The sequence below is a fragment of the Anser brachyrhynchus genome, assembly GCF_964034855.1.
Source record: "Anser brachyrhynchus genome assembly, chromosome: 2".
Lineage (NCBI taxonomy): Eukaryota > Metazoa > Chordata > Aves > Anseriformes > Anatidae > Anser > Anser brachyrhynchus.
Genome location: NC_137695.1, coordinates 62,627,767 through 62,645,558, shown reverse-complemented (window position 1 = coordinate 62,645,558; position 17,792 = coordinate 62,627,767). Strand labels below are relative to the sequence as shown.

Below are 17,792 nucleotides of genomic sequence, written 5' to 3'. Positions count from 1 at the left end.
AAACATGAGCCTTTGAGATTTATTGTCAGAAAACTGACACCCAGTTAAAATAAAAATCGCATTTTATACCCAAAGAAAGTTTGACAAAAGTGAATATTGCATACCAATTAAAAGAAATGATTAGACCCATGAGAACAGATCAGTTGTCTCTGGGCCATTTCATTGTCCTTCTCTCCCCAACTCCTGCTCCCTTAGGCCTTTAGCAAAAGATGGCAGTATATGAGTCTTCTCACCAGTATGGTAGTGTCAGCCAGTCCCAAAACAGCAACACGTTCAGACTCAGAAACATTCTCTTAGAAAAATAAGCTGTCATACTCTGTTATGTATGGGGATTTTTCTTCAGACAGTGTTATGCAGGTGATCAGGAATGGGCCGCCCAAGGAGACAAAAAGGTTGGGGACATATGAAATCCCCTTTAGGTTGCAACAGGTTTTGCTTCTGAAATCCTTTGTTTTAGACACTTCTAACAATACGGGGACTAAGTGTGCTCTAGTGATTTTGACAGTACCTATTTCTGCAATGTCTCTCTGCTGCAGGTGTCAAAAATGCTTTGAAAGGAATTATAATGATTTATGAAAATTAGTGTCTTCCTCAGGAAAAGAAATTCTGCTCCTTAATTTATGGGAGAAGGCCTTTATGAGGTACAATCACTGCAGAGACTTTGGAGACTGATGAAATCTATCATTCACATCTCTAGGTGCACCACAGCTTCCTTTATTCTATGCCTATATGTTAATATCTCATTGTAAAGTATTCACCTTATTATTTCTCTGCCTTTGTAATCCCTTTCAGAAAGATCATTATGATCATCGTTTTGCTCTGCTGCTGGCAATATGGCAGGGTAGATATTACAAAACTAAGAAGTCCCCTATTCATAATAAGATATTCAATGAAAGTTCAGAAATTGTCATCAGAGGAGTTTGAATTCTCTCTCCATCACTCACTGCCCTTGTGCTTTCTCAGAGACGTCAAACTGAGAAATAATATATGTGTGTGTGTGTTCATGATCATTACCTACACACACTTAGGGTCAAGCAACTTCTATAGGCAATGGTTAAAGAAAGCATTATTAGCTTATCATTACCATCTGCTGTATGATGGTGGAGGGAATGCGAGAGACTTCTGTGCTTTGCTAGGTACGTTTTCATTTCATTTCCTGAAGACAATGTCCTTTTAGAGGCCACCTTTTTCAAGCAGACACCTCAGACCTACTTGGAGCTGCTCATACATCTCTGTTCAGATTAAACTTTCCAAAGGAGCCTGAGTCAGTGGCAGTATGATTAGCTAAGGAGTTGCTGTCTGTCCTGTCTTCCTGCTTACATTTTTCTCTCTCACACACAGTGAGCTTAATAAGAAAAGCATGAAAGTTTTGGCTCTAAACGAGAACTGAACAGGACATGTTTTTTCCATCTTGTTAAATATTTTAAGATTTCAAAACCATTCTCCTGTTATACTATGATAAAACTTAATTGGACAGTTATCAATTCTCTGTCATACAAGAATAACAATTATTCCAGTGCTTAGGGAACAATGTAGAAAAGAGAAACTTTGCTTCTCTACAATTTCTGGTTTTGGGGCTATTCCAAAAATAAATATTCATTGGCCATAACTGTTTTGAAAGCAGATTGGGTCCTTTATAACATATCAATACCTATAATCTTGATCCAAAGCCCATGAAGTAGTTGTAATAACAAAATAGTAATACAGCTGGAATAAGCATCACTTTAATACAGCTATGCAATGTACAACTCACATTTATAAAATTCTGAGGTGAGACTCATTACAGCTTTTTCATGTTGAGGTGTGGGTCACAAATTTACTGCTATTCCTTTCTGGGGGGAAGGACAGGATGCCTGCTCCCATTTGTGCAGGCTGTCGCTTCTTCTCTGGACATCTGAAGGAAGGAGACCTTCTTTGAAGCTGTTTAGACACAACAGCTAAATGAGCCCTGTTCTACTAGATCTGTCCCTTTAAGTTATTTTTTATTTGCTCCTGCATTTGGAAACAAAACTTTCTCATTCAGTGAGGGAATAGTCTGGGAAGGTCTGATGTGCTCTGCTGTATGACTAATAGAGAATATAAAATGAGAACGACTCTGATTAACCTTCATGGCTTCATAAAATATACCCCAGCTCCAGCTGCCATTTTCACTCTGCATCAACAGTTGTAACACCAAAGACCTTGCTTTACTGGTTTGCTACAGACTCTAAAACCAGTGATCAATGCTAGGATGCTCGTCTGTTCCCTGTTATCAGCATAAAAGGACCAACCTAAATGAGTCTGTGGAAAAAGAAAACTGGTAAGAGAAAGTGTGACAAAATTATGTAGGACTGTTTGGGATATCTAAGGTGGTTCTTTAATGCAGAGATATATGATGAAGTCTCACAGGGTTTTACTCAGTCTTTTAAAAGCATATTTTTTTAAGATTCCTGATTTTGAAGTGAAGGTGGTGTTCATGTTTTTAATGGCCTACATGCAGCCAGAGGAAGTATGAGTTTGAATGTGCACTTAGAAGTGTTAACAGTTAGAATAAATTTAAAAGGAGATTGTGAAGCTTGATTTTCAGTAGGAGTCGGAAAAACTGTGCCTGGTGCATTATTCTATGATAATATGTTAATCATAGTTCATTGTGATACTTCCTCCTAAGGAACATCTCTATTTGATGTTGCAATTTGATTGGGTTACAGACATTAATACACTACGGTCTGCATTATAATGCTTATAGTATTTCTTATTGCTTCTTTCTAGGTGAATTAAAGGAAGACAGCAAATCAGACAAAAAAGATCAGTCTAATGTGGGAAATGAAACAAAGAAAACAGATGGTAAGGACTTAAAATTTCACTACATTTTGTCACCCATTTCTATATGCATTCTTTTGTTTTATAAACATCCATAATTTATTCTAAAACCAAAAAAATGTGTGGTAACCAGAAACAGATTTAACAGAAACAGCCATTAGAGCTGACAGAAACCACTGGGGCATTCTGAGCTAAAAGTTATTTCTTTCACATGCCTAGCACCACTTAGTTGTTCTGTTAGTAAACCACCTTCCTTATCAATCAATTTCTGTGCAGTGCCTTCAAGAAAAATCCTGGATTACTGGAGTTGCTCAATAGGAAACATTGATTTGTGAGGTTCTATCTTTCTGAGCTTCTTTGCGCCACAGTCTGCTCTCAGTGAAGACAGGCTGCATGGGGGATGCAAAACACAAACCTAAGAAAAACCCTGCACAAAATGTCTCTGTCTTTTATGATTGCATGTTACATTACACCAATACAATCACAGAGCTTTCTTGACTTAATTGTCTGAGGGAGAATTTGCCAAGTGCTGTTGAACCACATTTATGGGAAACAAGCAGGAATAAGCATAGAGGCCATATTAAGGATGCTATAGGACAGGAATATTGATAAAGCGCTGTTGAACTGAAGCAATCCAAGCTGTAGGACAGTTTCTTGGGCATCTGGAAATAATTTCACATAGCCCTAAGCCTATGTTAAAGGTCCATAGATCTTTTAGTAGCCTCAGCAAAGGAGAAGAACAGCTATAAAGTCTATGGCATGCCTCCTCTTTTGCACCTCCTCAGCTGTGCACCACAGGGCTATGAGGTAATATCTGACCCCTTATTGCTCCTGAAGTGATTGCTTAAGTATTGGATAGCAAAATAAATGGAAACAAATGTTAGAACTAAGGTTTCCTTTCTATATGTCTCAGTTAAATCAACTGAAATACAGCTATCCTTAAACATAAATAGTTCAGTACTTTATTTTGTTGGTTGAGAAAGACAACCTCATTGTAAGCACTGCAATTTAGAATGATGCTGTGTTTAGAATCATAGAATCATTCAGTTTGGTAAAGACCTCTAAGATCATGTAGTAAAATCTTTAACCTAGTGCTAAAATCCACCACTAAACCATGCTATTAAGTTCTAAACCTACATATTTCACAGTATCACAGTATCACAGTATCACAGATTTCTAGGTTGGAAGAGACCTCAAGATCATCGAGTCCAACCTCCGACCTAACACTAAGTACTCCACTAAACCACATCGCTAAGCTCTACATCTAAACGTCTTTTAAAGACCTCCAGGGATGGTGACTCCACCACCTCCCTGGGCAGCCCGTTCCAATGCTTAATAACCCTTTCGGTAAAGAAGTACTTCCTACCATCCAACCTAAAACTCCCCTGTCGCAACTTTCGCCCATTCCCCCTCGTCCTGTCACCAGGCACGTAGGAGAACAGACCAACCCCCACCTCTTTACAGCCTCCTTTAAGGTAACTGTAGAGAGCGATAAGGTCACCCCTGAGCCTCCTCTTCTCCAGGCTGAACAAGCCCAGCTCCCTCAGCCGCCCCTCGTAAGACTTGTTCTCCAGACCCCTCACCAGCTTGGTCGCCCTTCTCTGGACTCGCTCGAGCACGTCCATGTCCTTCCTGTAGCGAGGGGCCCAAAACTGAACACAGTACTCAAGGTGCGGCCTCACCAGAGCCGAGTACAGGGGCAAAATCACTTCCCTAGACCTGCTGGCCACACTGCTTCTTATGCAGGCCAGGATGCTGTTGGCCTTCTTGGCCACCTGGGCACACTGCTGGCTCATATTCAGCCGACTATCAACCAATACTCCCAGGTCCCTCTCGGCCAGGCAGCTTTCCAGCCACTCATCTCCCAGCCGGTAGCTCTGCTTGGGGTTGTTGCGCCCCAGGTGCAGGACCCGACACTTGGCCTTGTTGAACTTCATACAGTTGACCTCAGCCCATCGCTCCAGCCTATCCAGATCAATTAAGTTCTTATTAAGTTCTAAACCTACATATTTCTTGAAGACCTCCAGGGATGGTGACTCAGCCACTTCCCTGGGCAGCCTATTCCAATGCTGCACAACTCTTTCAGTAAAGAAATTTCTCCTAATATCCAACCTAAAGCTCCCCTGGCACAACTGGAGGCCATTTCCTCTCATCTTATCACTTGGGATGTAAGTTGCAAATCCCTTGCTAGTCTTTGTGTGCTGTTGCATGCTGTTTAATGTCTGTTTGTTCTCTTGCAAGGACATTTTCTTCTCATCTCCTTAGGGAAAAGACCAATGCAATGGGACCAGTTGATTACCTTGAGTAAGCAACTGTAACCAAGCAAAGATAATTTGTAGGCTGAATGTTTTTAAGTTTATTTATATGGTTTCCTTGTAAGAAATTACTTAACATTCTTATTCCTCTAGCAAAATGACAAATAAGAAGAAAATGTGATAACTCAATAAAAAAAAAAAAGTAGAACAATTCATCCACGAGTACGTATTAATTTCAGACACATAAATATGGACTTTTTTTTTTTTTTACAGAGCTCCCTTAGCAGCAATTGTTTAAGAAAACTCAATTATATTGTTAGAAAGTCATATTATTTACATACTTTAGATAAGTGTCTGTCAGGAAGACTGTCTTGAACAAGTACCTTTCACAACTCTTTCTTCAGGGATGCAGAAATTAAGAGCTCTTCAGGAGATCATGAATATGTGCACTGCCTTATGTAACTATAATGGCCCCAGAAAGAACAGTGGGTAGAGTGGCACCCCATTGCAGTGGGTGATGGCAGAGCAGAGGCTGTGCTAGAAGACTGCAGCCCTGGCAGGATAAGGTACATGCAGAAAGCTTGGAGCTTCTCTATGCAGGTGCAGGAGTATCAGCCTAGCCAGGAAAGTAGACCTGGGAATCCCTAAATTTAAGGGTCAAGTTAGCTTTGAAGGCTTGCATTCAGGCTCTTGGAAAGATTAGGGGCATCTATTTAGTCAGGCTGGAAGACAAAGAGGTGAGTTTCATGCTGACTTCAAGAGTGAGGTTGTGAATTTGTTTACTTCCAATTTGCCAATCTTTGTGTGCTGTTAGTTATTTAATGACTGTTTTTCTCCTGTAAGGAAACGTTCTGCTCATCCCCCAAGGGAAAAGACCAGTGCAGTGGGACCAGTTGATTACTGTGAATAAGCAACTGTAACCAAGCAAAGACAATTTGTAGGCTGAACATTTTTAAGTCAGAAACTGTAGAGAGAGATTATAACTAATGAACTCATTGACAAAAATAAGGGGGAAAAATTGTGAATGATGTGCATTAAAGAGGAAAGAGTTAGGGTGGCACTTCTGTTTTGACAAATAATGTAAAAGCTCTTCTGTCCATTGCTCTCTCCAGAGCAAATCTCCTTACCAGCCGTGTGATGAGGGATGTGGAGAAAGGAACATTATCCATAGATAATATATAACTGTTTGCAGACTACTGAAATGTTTACCTAAACATGTGCTTTCTCACAAGCTGGTATATGGTCTTTCATGTGCTAGAAAAAAAAAAAAAAAGAGAGAGAAAGAAAGAGGGAGAGAGGGGAGTTAGAAAGATAGATCTACTATAATTCTCCCACTACATGTAGATTGCATGTGGGTGAAATTCAGCCTGGGCTCTAGCAGCATCAAGCCTGATACTTGGGTATAACAGCCTCTGAGTGTTAGTGGCTGAGGGATATTTAGTTCAAACAGGTGCCCATTTGTGTAGATTTATCACATCCTACTTCTTCCTTCTCTTTACCACCCATTAGCATCAGCTAGAGCCCTGCATCCAGCTTTGGTCAGTCAGCCACTCTGTCCTGCTGTGCACCTTCATCTAGGGGAGACAGAGTGCATAAATCTTTGCAGGATCTGTGCCCAATTTACTTTTTGAGCATATACAAAATTTTATTTTAATATGTTGTAACTGGAATACAGACATGCTAAATCATTTGTAGCATATTCATCCTTCTACATGGCAAACAAAGTGGCCAAGGAAATATGAATAAACATCCCATGTGGACACACAGACGCTGAAGTGGCATGCCTACACTGAAGTAAGAGGTGCAATGTATCTGAGTTACCTTTAAGCTACCCACAAACAGATAAGTGTGCATGCCTCCAGAAACAGTGATCAGGCTCTCTGAGACACCAGGAATGTATGCATCTCGACAGAGCTTCACATAACTGAGTCTATCAGTACCCCAGCCAACTACTTTGAAGCTAGCTTGAGGATGGCTGTGTAAGTTGTGATCATGCCTTAGACTGCAGTATAAACTTCAAAATCCTGTGCAAGTCTCTCAAACGTAGGCTAGTGTCCTCTAATCTTCTTGTTACTGTTTTTTTTTCTCCGGGACATACTGCTTGTTATTCAGTACTGACCTTACCTTCAGTTCCAAGAAAAGAGATACGGGGCTTCCATTTCCATATAAAGACACAGTCCTATCAGAGACATCATCAGCACTGGTCATCAGCATCAACATCATTATCAAATGTTTCCCATGGGACAGAACATTTTAAAACCATTTTGGAAAACCTAATTTTCCTATGTGAAATTGTTGCTTTTCATCACTTTGAATGGAAAATTGGAAGCAGTTGCATGTAATTGTTTTTCTCTACATTCACAAACTTTATTTCTGCATTTTTTTTCTACTAACAAAACTTACAATAAAAGAGGAAATTATTTACCTTCTTTTTCACTTTCATGGGTTATCTTTACCCTCATTTTTTTTCCCTAATGGGAAAAGTTTCTGTAGTGTTAATATAAAGTTTTCAGTGCAACTCTTTGTTCTAGGCACCAATTCAATACATTTTATTCTGTTATTCTTTCTCAGCTAGGAGTTACAGAAAATTAGAAGGTTAATTTTTTTGGTGTTTGTCCTGGGAACTTATTCTAGTGGTAACAAGCAAATTTGCAGGTTGCAGCACAGCAATATATGGGATATTTGTACTCATCTCTTGTAGTGCTAGTATGTACACAGAAAGCCTAACATGCACTAGGTATGTGTGACGTGCAATGCTCCCACCTCGTGGTCAGATCATAACCCTGCGTTTCAATAGCACATTCCTCTCTGCAGTGCAACAGCAAATAATATAATACAATATAATACAATATGATATATAATACAATATAAGCAATATGATATAATTAATATAATATAATTTATAATATAAATCCTTTTGAATGTACAGTCTCTATGAAGAGTACATAACAGGCTTACCAGAAATTTAGACCTTAGCTTCTTTCGATTTTATTAAAATATGCTGTTGCTTAACAGCAGTAAAAAGCCTTTCCTAAGGTTCAGTACATTGCCCATGCCAACCCATAGAGCTGTCTTTTGGTCTTAATTTTTCTTGACAATAATTCCTTGATCAGCAAGTGCAAAATTCCTTGATTAGAAAGGTAAAGTACAGGACCTTCATCTCTTTCTGTCCTTGCTGGTACCAAAAATCAAGTGTTTGTGATGGCAGAGTAGCTGCCACAGAGCATTGTTATCTGAGAATGCCTTTGGTGTAGGAATTTTTTTGAGAGAACTTGTAATGGTGATGTCATGGAGCCATGATGATGGCTTCACATTTACTGCAAATATAGTTGAATTAACATGATTCTCCCCAGCTTCAGTCAAGGAGAATGCAACTTTTCACAAAGCTGTTCAGCCAATTAATAATTATCTGTCTTTGCAGCCTTCTGCAGATAGAGTTTTCAGTAGTGCATTATATGTGTTGATCTAGGCAAGACCAATGCATAGCAATGAACACTTGGACTTCTGACAAAGTCCTGATCCTGTAATCTGCCTAATGCCAATGTTGTTTTAAATGAGGCTATGCAAGTGTATAAATGAACATTCACCTATATAGGTAAAAACGTAGATTTCTGGTCATATACATACTAGAGCCATCTCTATTGCTATTCAGAAAGATAGGCTGATTTCTCCAGTATAGTCAGAAGCAAAAAGCCTTTTTCAGTTTGTAACGCCAACATATTGGACTCCTTTCTGTTACGTAGTGCTCTTGATATTGTATGTTAGAATCCAGCAGCAGTGGCAAACTGGAGTTACAATAGTTGAAGACTATTTCTAACGACAATTTCCTTCCTCTTCTTCTTTTATGGCCTGTTATCTGAATTACATTAGAGGTTATTGCCCTAGATCAGAAATTGGAGATCATTGTATACTGTCCTCTGGAAAAGCTTGCCTCAATGCATGAGGACATTTTCCAATCCAAAAGGATGTATTTCACCATAGCTTATCTCTGCTGAACAATTGCTCCATAGTAGTGCAAAATAGGATAGTTGGAGGGAGAAAAACCTTCTGTTCTTTTAAAATCCTTTCTGTGCTCTTTTTTAAAAAAATGAGTGTGTTGTATTTAGCAAGTGACACCTAAGGCAAGTTGGAATTTGCATAGACGGATGTATTCTGAGAAGCTTTTATGCACTTTTAATATTAAATAGAAGATGAACATGATGTGATGCGATCTTTGAAGCTAAATGCAAAATACATTGTTAGCATCCTCACTTCAGGAATATTACATCACCATGGCATGCATACTTGATGAGAATACAGGGAAGACATGGAGAGCTACCTTGCATAAATATGCGTATGTTTTTGCAAGTTGTTTGTTTCACGACTCTATGTGTAAATCTTATGGAAAGCACCTGGTTTTCCTTTGAGACTTTTATGTGTCTCTTTTTCGGCTTGTTTTCCAGGACCATAGTTCAAGCCATGCCATGTATTTAGGAAGTCCTTAGGACTTGGTCCAAAAGTTTGATTGATTTTTACTTCTGCTTTACATAAAGTCACAGAATGTGGATTGTGTGACAAGTTGCAAACTCAGAGGTGGCATTTGGTTTAATTTCAGATTCATGTGAATATTTGGAGTATCCAGATGCATGGTGTAAAAAAATCAGTAGGTACCTAAGTGTGTTTTTGAATAGCTAACTTCACAGGGAGCATTTTCAGGTTACCTTTTATTCTTTGGATGTAGTTCCATTCAGAGATAGCTCCTCAGGGATAACATCCACGGCACTAGAGGTATAGTGGAAATGTGTAACTTGTGCAGTACATTGTGGAAATTCATCCTTGATTTTGCACCATCAACCATTTTATTGCACCATTCAGGGAATGCAGCTGTGATCTTGCTTCTGTTATAGTCCTTACCCCATTTAGGATAATTTGCATGTGCAACGATGTATAGAAAGTTTTACTTCAGCAAGAGGCCAGTCCTTCTTGCTCCCTCCCTCCATAAACTTATGTTCAATCCAGTAACAATCAGGCCTCGTGTTTTCCCTGTGCAACACTTAGTCGCAAAAGAGAAACAAGATCATTTCTTATGGGAACGGTTGAAGGGAAGGAAGAATATTAAATAGCTCCTCAAAAGAGGTTAGTGATTTTTAGCTTTTACCTTGTCTGTTCTGCATGGAACAACTAGTTTCCAACTTGATCAGACCAGCTATAGGTATCTTACTAAACAAGGACTCTGACAAGGTAGTTTAAGTAGAAGCATTAAGAAGAGGGAAGAAATCAACAGAATGGAAATCCAAAGGTAAAGACTCCACTCTATAAACTGCCAGCTCAGTGCTTGATGGGTGGGTACTTTCATGACTTCTGCTTTTTGCGCCTGGTCTCTCTCTGGTGCAGAAGCAAAGAGACATTAGTCCCTTGGGCTGACAGTATTTGAGTATGTCCTGCTCAGTCTGCAGAACCTGGACAAAAAGGAGAGTCACTTTACAGGTTAGTTTTCTGAGACTCTAATACCCTAATAGCAATCTTTATTATTTATTATCATTAATCAATCCATCTCTAGTTTCATTCTTTTCTCTGCTTCTGAACTGCTTCTTAGGTATTCTTAATATCACAACCTGGGACTTGTTGAAAGAATCTTTCATTTCCTATCCACCCCTCCCATGCACCAAAAAAAAACACTCCCCAACTTTTTTTTCTTGCCATGAGAGAAAGAAAGCAATTACTTCTGTCTGACCCAGAGCTAAGAATTATCCTAATTTTTCAGTTTAGTCACTCAAAGAAGCAATTAATTGCTCAGTGCTAATTACAAAATTCTTAGAGTCATAGAATCATAGAATATCCCGAGTTGGAAGAGACCCATAAGGATCATCGAGTCCAACTCCTGGCACCACATAGGTCTACCCAAAAGTTTAGACCATGTGACTTAAGTGCACAGTCCAATTGCTTCTTAAATTCAGACAGGCTTGGTGCAGTGACTACTTCCCTGGGGAGCCTGTTCCAGTGTGCGACCACCCTCTTGGTGAAGAACCTCTTCCTGATGTCCAGCCTAAACTTCCCCTGCCTCAGCTTCACACCGTTTCCGCAGGTCCTATCACTGGTGATTACGGAGAATAGGTCCCCTGCCTCTCCACTCCCCCTTGCGAGGAAGTTGTAGACTGCGATGAGGTTCCCCCCTCAGCCTCCTCTTCTCCAGGCTGAACAGGCCCAGTGACCTCAGCCGCTCCTCATACGTCTTACTCGTATCTTTGCCTGAAAACTTTGTAGGCTTCAATTATCATTCTGCCTGTGCAGCTCATCCCTTTTGTGACTTGAAAAGCACTAAGGTTTTAGTTTGCATCCATGACAGAACAGGTTTTTATGAAAAACATGATCTAGCATTTACCTCAAATGTGTTCAGAGGTTTGAGTTATTTTTGATTATCAAATGTAGAATAAGCTTTTGCACTTTTTCCTGTAGGCTTCTTTGCATAGTGAGTGTTTAATTTCTTTCCTACATGCTTCATTAGGAAATTCAAATGTATTTGGTGTAACCAAACTTTTGCCAATGTATCCATTGCTCTTTTCTCTGCAGTTAAGTATGTCTATAATGTACTAGTAATCATACAACATATGTTAAAACAAAACTAATCTTTTTCTTCCATCACTGAAATGATTTCAGGTCAAGTGTAATGCAAGCCGTCAAGCAAACATAAAATTCAAGATCAGTGTGAACAGGAATAGAAATTGTTTGAAGTCATGAATGATTTAGGGATAATTATGTGCCAAAACTCAAAAATCAGAATACTTCCTATGCTAATGTCTTTCCCCCTCAGCAACATAAATGTTAAGCACTTGGGACGTCTGCTAAATTAGAATGATGGTATTTAAATTCAGTTACAAAACAAGTATTTAAAATTTTCTCCCAACAGTATTTATATATTTCTTTCCCTTGGTTTAAACAGGACTCATGTACCTTCGAGTAATATTCTGTTCCCTTTGGAAAAAATAATCATTACAAAATTTCTCATCCATAAAAAAGACAGATAATGGAGATTAATTAACTTGTAATATGTATCTGTTTTTTATTTCACTGATCTTCTGAACTTTGTTTCTTAGGCCTCATTCGTCTCTGATGCAACAGAAGGGAGAGAATAGCATAACTATGCAGAATTTACTTCTTCTTCTTGTTAATTTTCTTTAAAAATGCTTTCAAAATGGTTTTAACAGGAGAAAGAATCATCCAGTAATGAGAACTGAGCACTCAGATTTTGGACATCTTCCTTTTATTCAGAGCTCCAGAAGTAGCTGTAACAGTGCTTCTCAGACAGGGACATGTACAACTGAGCACATTTTAACATTCAGGGGAGACAAGAAATACCCAGGCTTTTGGGGAGGTGCTCATAAAATGAAGGGGTCACTCCTGCAAGATGCTGAGTGAGTCAACAAAAGAAATTAAACAGATGACAGGGTCCTATGGAAATTGTTTAGTGATCTGCACCACCAGCTGAAAATATTTGCACTGTTTGTAGTATTAAGGATAACTTCATTTTGGATTATGGGTTATCTGAGACACATTTACTCAGACTGTTACTTCCCCTCATTTTGCACTGCATCAGTAGTAATCATTTTATGACATTGGTTGCCATACAACAATTTGTCATTTTTTTTGTCATTTCCCCCAGTGCCTGGATAGAGCAGAAGGTGGGGAGAGAACAGGCTTTGAATTAGTATTATTCTAAAAAAACTAGGCTTATCTGTTGTGATTAAAGTTTATTGTATTTGAAGTGTCAGAAATATAAGTAAGAAGTGGGTTTATATTCCAAATTTTAAGCAGTCTGAGTATTTCTAAACTTCCATGAATGCTGGAAATTTGGGAAAAAAATGTGTCTCAGGAAAGAGCTTCATAGAAATGTGATGTTTGATGCAAGTTTTTACTTGTTTGGGAAATTCTATATTTTGTTTCAAAATTTGAGCATTTGATTTTTTATTTTTTTTTCAGTTTTATGCAATATTTTAAAATCTGTTGTGAGGGGTTTTGTTTTGTTTTCTTTTAAATAAGTGAAGGTAGAGACTACTTTCAAATACGATATCAGCTTTCCTACAAATACTCAATGTTGATGGGTCAGTCCAAAAGTCTCTTTAGCTTTCCATCACCTACTTTACAACACTTCATAGCAGAGATTTTAATGAAGAAATAATAAAGACAGAGCAACACCTTCCTTCTATAACTTTCTGTCTTCCTCAGAGGAACAAGGTAGAGGACAAATCTTTGACTTGAATAGCCTCTGATGGATTTTTTTCCATTACTTTGTCTAATTATCCTTTGAGTCCTGGTTCACTAGTGTACTGGGCACTCTGAGGCAACATAATTTAAAATTTAAGTGGGCATTATATTAAAAGTCACATCTTTTTATTTGTTTCAAGTTTACTGCTTGATAACTTCATTTGATAACCCCCTTCCTGCACTATAAAAAGCAGTGAATAATTGTTCCCTGTTCACCTTCTCAATGCCTATCACAATTTCATTTGCCTTTTATTAGATTCTTCCCACAGCTCTCCCTTTTCAGGCTATAGAGTCATTGTGCACATAAACTTTGCATATTTAACTTTGCTTCAGGTGAAACCCCTCTGATATCTGCTGTTTATGTTAGAACATAAAACTGACAGTCAGTGTTATACACTATTGTTACTGGGATGCAATGATTTTAATAGAAATGAGAAAACCTGTAGGGTTCTTTTTTTCCCCTAAATTTTCAAGAACAAAGTATACAAAAAACAAAAATGTTCATTTAAAAGTAATTGTATGCTGAAATTGTTGGTTGCTATCTTTATGATTTCGTATCATAAAAGCACGACAAGTTACCCCCGTAGGGGGTTAAATAAGGATGAATACTACTAACTGAGGCTCTCTTCCTCAGCTTTTTCCATGATTAAAACAGAAACTCAAAAATATGTTGGGGTAGTAGTACCTCAAGGGCAGAGTTATTTGTCAGTGTGGTGGGGTTCTGCTATCCTGTAGAAGTGCTCACACAGCATGCCAAACGGATAAGTATTCACACATGCTAAGCACTTCTTTTTCACAAATGAACTGCAAGGTTGCCACAATCTTCTTAGAAAGTCTGAATGTAAAATCCTGGATGTCTGTGATATCATCTTGTGCTTCCCTCATTATCAAAAATGGTTGTAACGTTTAAGGAAAACATTTGAGAAACATATTTAAGAAAAGGAAATAGGAACGATGGAATAACCTCACAAACTTGACATTCACGTTGGAAGTGGTCTTGGTGCTTTCCAAAGCAAGCTAAGTAGTTTATGGAAAAATCATACAAACAAACAAAAACACTAAATCCTTATTCCACATCATACTGCCCTGCAGCCTACATTCAGCATTCAGTTTTTAGGAGATAAGATAGCAGAATTTTCTTTTAAATGAAACTTGGAAACCGTGGGGCTCAGTCTTGCCTTCACAGCGTAGCCCTGCATAGGAGGACACGGGGAGTTGTTTTGAGCTCTCCACTGGAAGCACTTTGTTTTCAGCAACTCGGGAGGAAGGGATGGAGGGAAAGGGCAGGCGCTTGGCTGGGTTGGCAGAGCAGCCACCTTCAAAAACAGTACGGAGAGAGGTCAGCTCTATACTTCCAGCTGGCCCAACAAGCACAGTACCTGAGATGTGTGCTTGGAGAGGAGCATGAGTCATTACAAAGCAGGTGTAGTTCCTGAGTCAGTCTAAACTCTCACCTCAGCCGAAATGCGTCTGGGGCTCTGTTCCTGTTCTCCAACTGGGTAGCAGATTGTGCAAGTTTGCATTAGACAGGCATAATAAATGCCAACTGTTAAAATGGGTAGTTCTTGCAAGGCCTTGGACTCCAAAACATTTGTTTTGTCACAAAAAGAGAGGCAAATGTGTGAGATTAATCACTGATTGTGCAAAACTGACAGCCAGCTTCCTTGCTGTACGGATACAGTTGTATGCTGTGTGAAGGAAAAGACAAATGTAGTATATTTTCACTTTGGTATGTCAGACCATATAGTAACATAGTAAAAATATATATTTGTAGTCCAAAGAGCACATGTTAAAGAGCATGTTAAAAAAGCCCTAGTGTTAACTACAAGCTGATAGCAGAAATGGACTTCATATTCTTGCAGTGGGATCTGGTATCTCGTGAAGAGCTGTAGAAGTCACTGGCATTTCGTTTGTGATCAAGGGGAGGGCCAATAGTCAACCCTGACAAACAAAATAAACTCAACAGTGACACTGAAGGACAGAAACATGTATTCAGATGAGGCTATTTCAGTTAATGAATTTCAATATATGCCAAGTGATCTACAAGTCTTCCAGTGTACAGAGCACTGAATATTTATTCTTTTTCCTCTTTCAATTACCTCCGTTAATATGTATTAATACTTGCACTGGATCTATTGTGCTAAAATGAAAAAGAGGCTGAATCATATCCAAAGTTAAGGTAGTTTTAGGGAACCTACATTGTATCCAAAGGGAAACTCAGCCAGCAAGCCAAAACATTTGCTCCACCAAATAGAAAACCAATTTAAAGCAAATGCTGTATTGAAATGTTCTCATTGAAGCTGATGATGTGGCTGACAGAAGCAAAAGGCAATGTATGACTCAGTTCTCTGCAGGGAACTTCTGAAGTCTGGAAGAAAACATCACATTTATCCGTGTTTCATTAAAAGGGATAGGAGGAGTTAAAAGTCTTGTAAGTATGGATAGCATAAGAAAGGGAGACTTTGGTGGTACTTTGAGCTCTGCTTCAGATTCCTGCTGTGATTCAGCAAATCATTTAAAAGATTCAGAAATAATGACCAAAGCTGTCATTTACTCCACTTACTGGACATGTTCCAAATGATTACCTTTCCTTCTGGGTCAGTATCTTCTCTTTTAAATATGTCTAATGATACATCTCACAGAATTATTATGATCCTATTAATGACAGTAAATCAGGCCGAACTTTTTAGATGGGAGACATCAAGAAAGTGTAGCACTATTGTTATGGCTGCTGCTACTGCCCATTGAAGTACCACTGTCTGTAGTGCTGGCAGTGTGACAACTCAGTCTAAATAAATCCAGTGAAATGCTAAAAGCTTAATTCTTCACAACAGTGTCTTTAGACTCACATCAGTGAGCAAGATATTGTTGTAGCAACTTACAGGGGACCATCCTGAAAGAAGATTCCCTGCTAACTACATGGTAGAAGAAAATGATACCAAGTCGAGCCACTGCTATGCATTAGAGATGATGCAATCTAGCAGCAAAATCTTAGATATTTGTTTTGTTGATTCTTTTTGCCTTTGCTTAAATAAATAATTAAATAAGCCAAAAGCATATTCTTGAAGAGAAGAGAAGCTGGTTTTCTGAAAGGGACACAAAGAGACTGTGATATGATCACATTTTCTGAGGCATGCACAGCATTGCAGGTAAATTCATCTGTCCCTGGATTGAGACTCCTTGCCTGAGAGATTCTTTCAAATGCACTTTCAAACTCTGCTGACATAAGTGTTGTTAGAGTAACAGTAGCTAAGCAGAGTGTCAGGCATACTCAGAGAAACTGGCTTGGCCAATATAGAGTAAAATATTCATGTTCCTGTTGGAAGCTTTTCCAGAGGATTCCTTAAGAAGGGTGTGAGGAAGGTTTCTTGCCCATATTTCTTCTTCAAGGCGATTTATTCATTGTGAAGATTCCTTTGTGGCATAACTATATAGAAATCAACCTATCATTATTCAGGTTAACATAGTCAAATATAGCCTAATTTTGAAGCCAGGGGATTTGGTAGTATTCACCCAAAGAGTTAATTCTATTAGCTCCATTTAATCATTCTATGTTTCTCAAGAGATCAAGGAATTTAATTATTTAAGGCAAATATAAACTCTTAAGTGGGTCCTGAATATTTTTATATTGTATCTTTGCTGTGAGAGATGGTTTCGTAAATAACTTGTCTCTAGATACCTGACTTGTCAGAAGTTCCTTGTACAGGAAGACAGCCCGTTATTACCCTATGGCTAGGAGTAATACTGACAAGCTTCTCACAGGGATATTTTTCCTTCTGTTGTGAATGTGTAGCTCTGATAGTGTCTTTTGCTGTTATTTGCTCCTAGATGTCATACTCAAGAACCTATTAGACTTTATTTGGGCTGAATACTCTCAACGAGAAGATGGCTTCTCTCCACCAACATGTATTTTGATATTGTATATTGTTTTGGTATTTTCTAGTCAACACCTACAGATATTATATAAAGATTGGCGACATTACTCGCTACCCGGGGCAAATAGTTGCTGGAGATTAGCAAACTGCAACCAAATTTACACAGCATCATAATTGGATCAGAGGTACAGTTTTGCACTTACTGTATTAAGTCAGCTTTCTGTTACAGACAAGTCAAGCAGAATGTAATATGCACATCCTTTCTTAGGTCTCAAACACCCATCCATCCTGGAGGCACTGCTTGTCATTGCAAACTATTGGGGAGACAGGAGCTTTTTAAAAAATAGTACGCTTTTGTGTTTGGAGCATTTCCTTTTTATCACCCCAAACCATATGTACAAGTTGTTGCTTTTATGAACAAAAAAGTACTGAAATAGCTAGTGAGCAAGGGTAATCTGAGAGCTCTAAAGCAAAGAAACTTACTGGGACCTCTTGATCTAAGCAGGATGAATTCTGTTACACGATCCCAACGTTGTCAAAGGTTTAATTTCTGCTGGATTAGCCATAGAGCAATGGATTTCACTTTGTGTAAGACAAAATGATATTTCCACACAAGTCAATA

At 38.6% G+C, this 17,792-nt stretch overlaps 2 protein-coding genes across 28 annotated transcripts in view; one reads left to right on the top strand and one right to left on the bottom strand.

The window, feature by feature from the left end:
- LOC308191028 (uncharacterized protein) overlaps nucleotides 1-17,112 on the bottom strand; it is a 41,767-nt gene extending 24,655 nt beyond the window's left edge. Inside the window, exon 1 of the mRNA XM_080583005.1 lies at nucleotides 3,937-17,112. Within this exon, the coding sequence (XP_080439131.1) occupies nucleotides 4,038-5,045 (1,008 nt within the window). The 5' untranslated portion in view covers nucleotides 5,046-17,112 and the 3' untranslated portion in view covers nucleotides 3,937-4,037. The remainder of the gene's footprint in view (nucleotides 1-3,936) is intronic.
- PDE1C (phosphodiesterase 1C) overlaps nucleotides 1-17,792 on the top strand; it is a 396,700-nt gene that overhangs the window by 358,761 nt on the left and 20,147 nt on the right. For 25 of the 27 annotated variants that reach the window (XM_080582959.1, XM_080582939.1, XM_080582961.1 and 22 more), the window contains one exon: nucleotides 2,749-2,823. In XM_080582959.1, coding sequence (XP_080439085.1) covers nucleotides 2,749-2,823 — 75 coding nt within the window. Of the gene's footprint in view, nucleotides 1-2,748; nucleotides 2,824-17,123; nucleotides 17,356-17,792 lie in introns of all 27 variants that reach the window. The other 2 variants (XM_080582964.1, XM_080582950.1) reach the window with 2 other exon arrangements.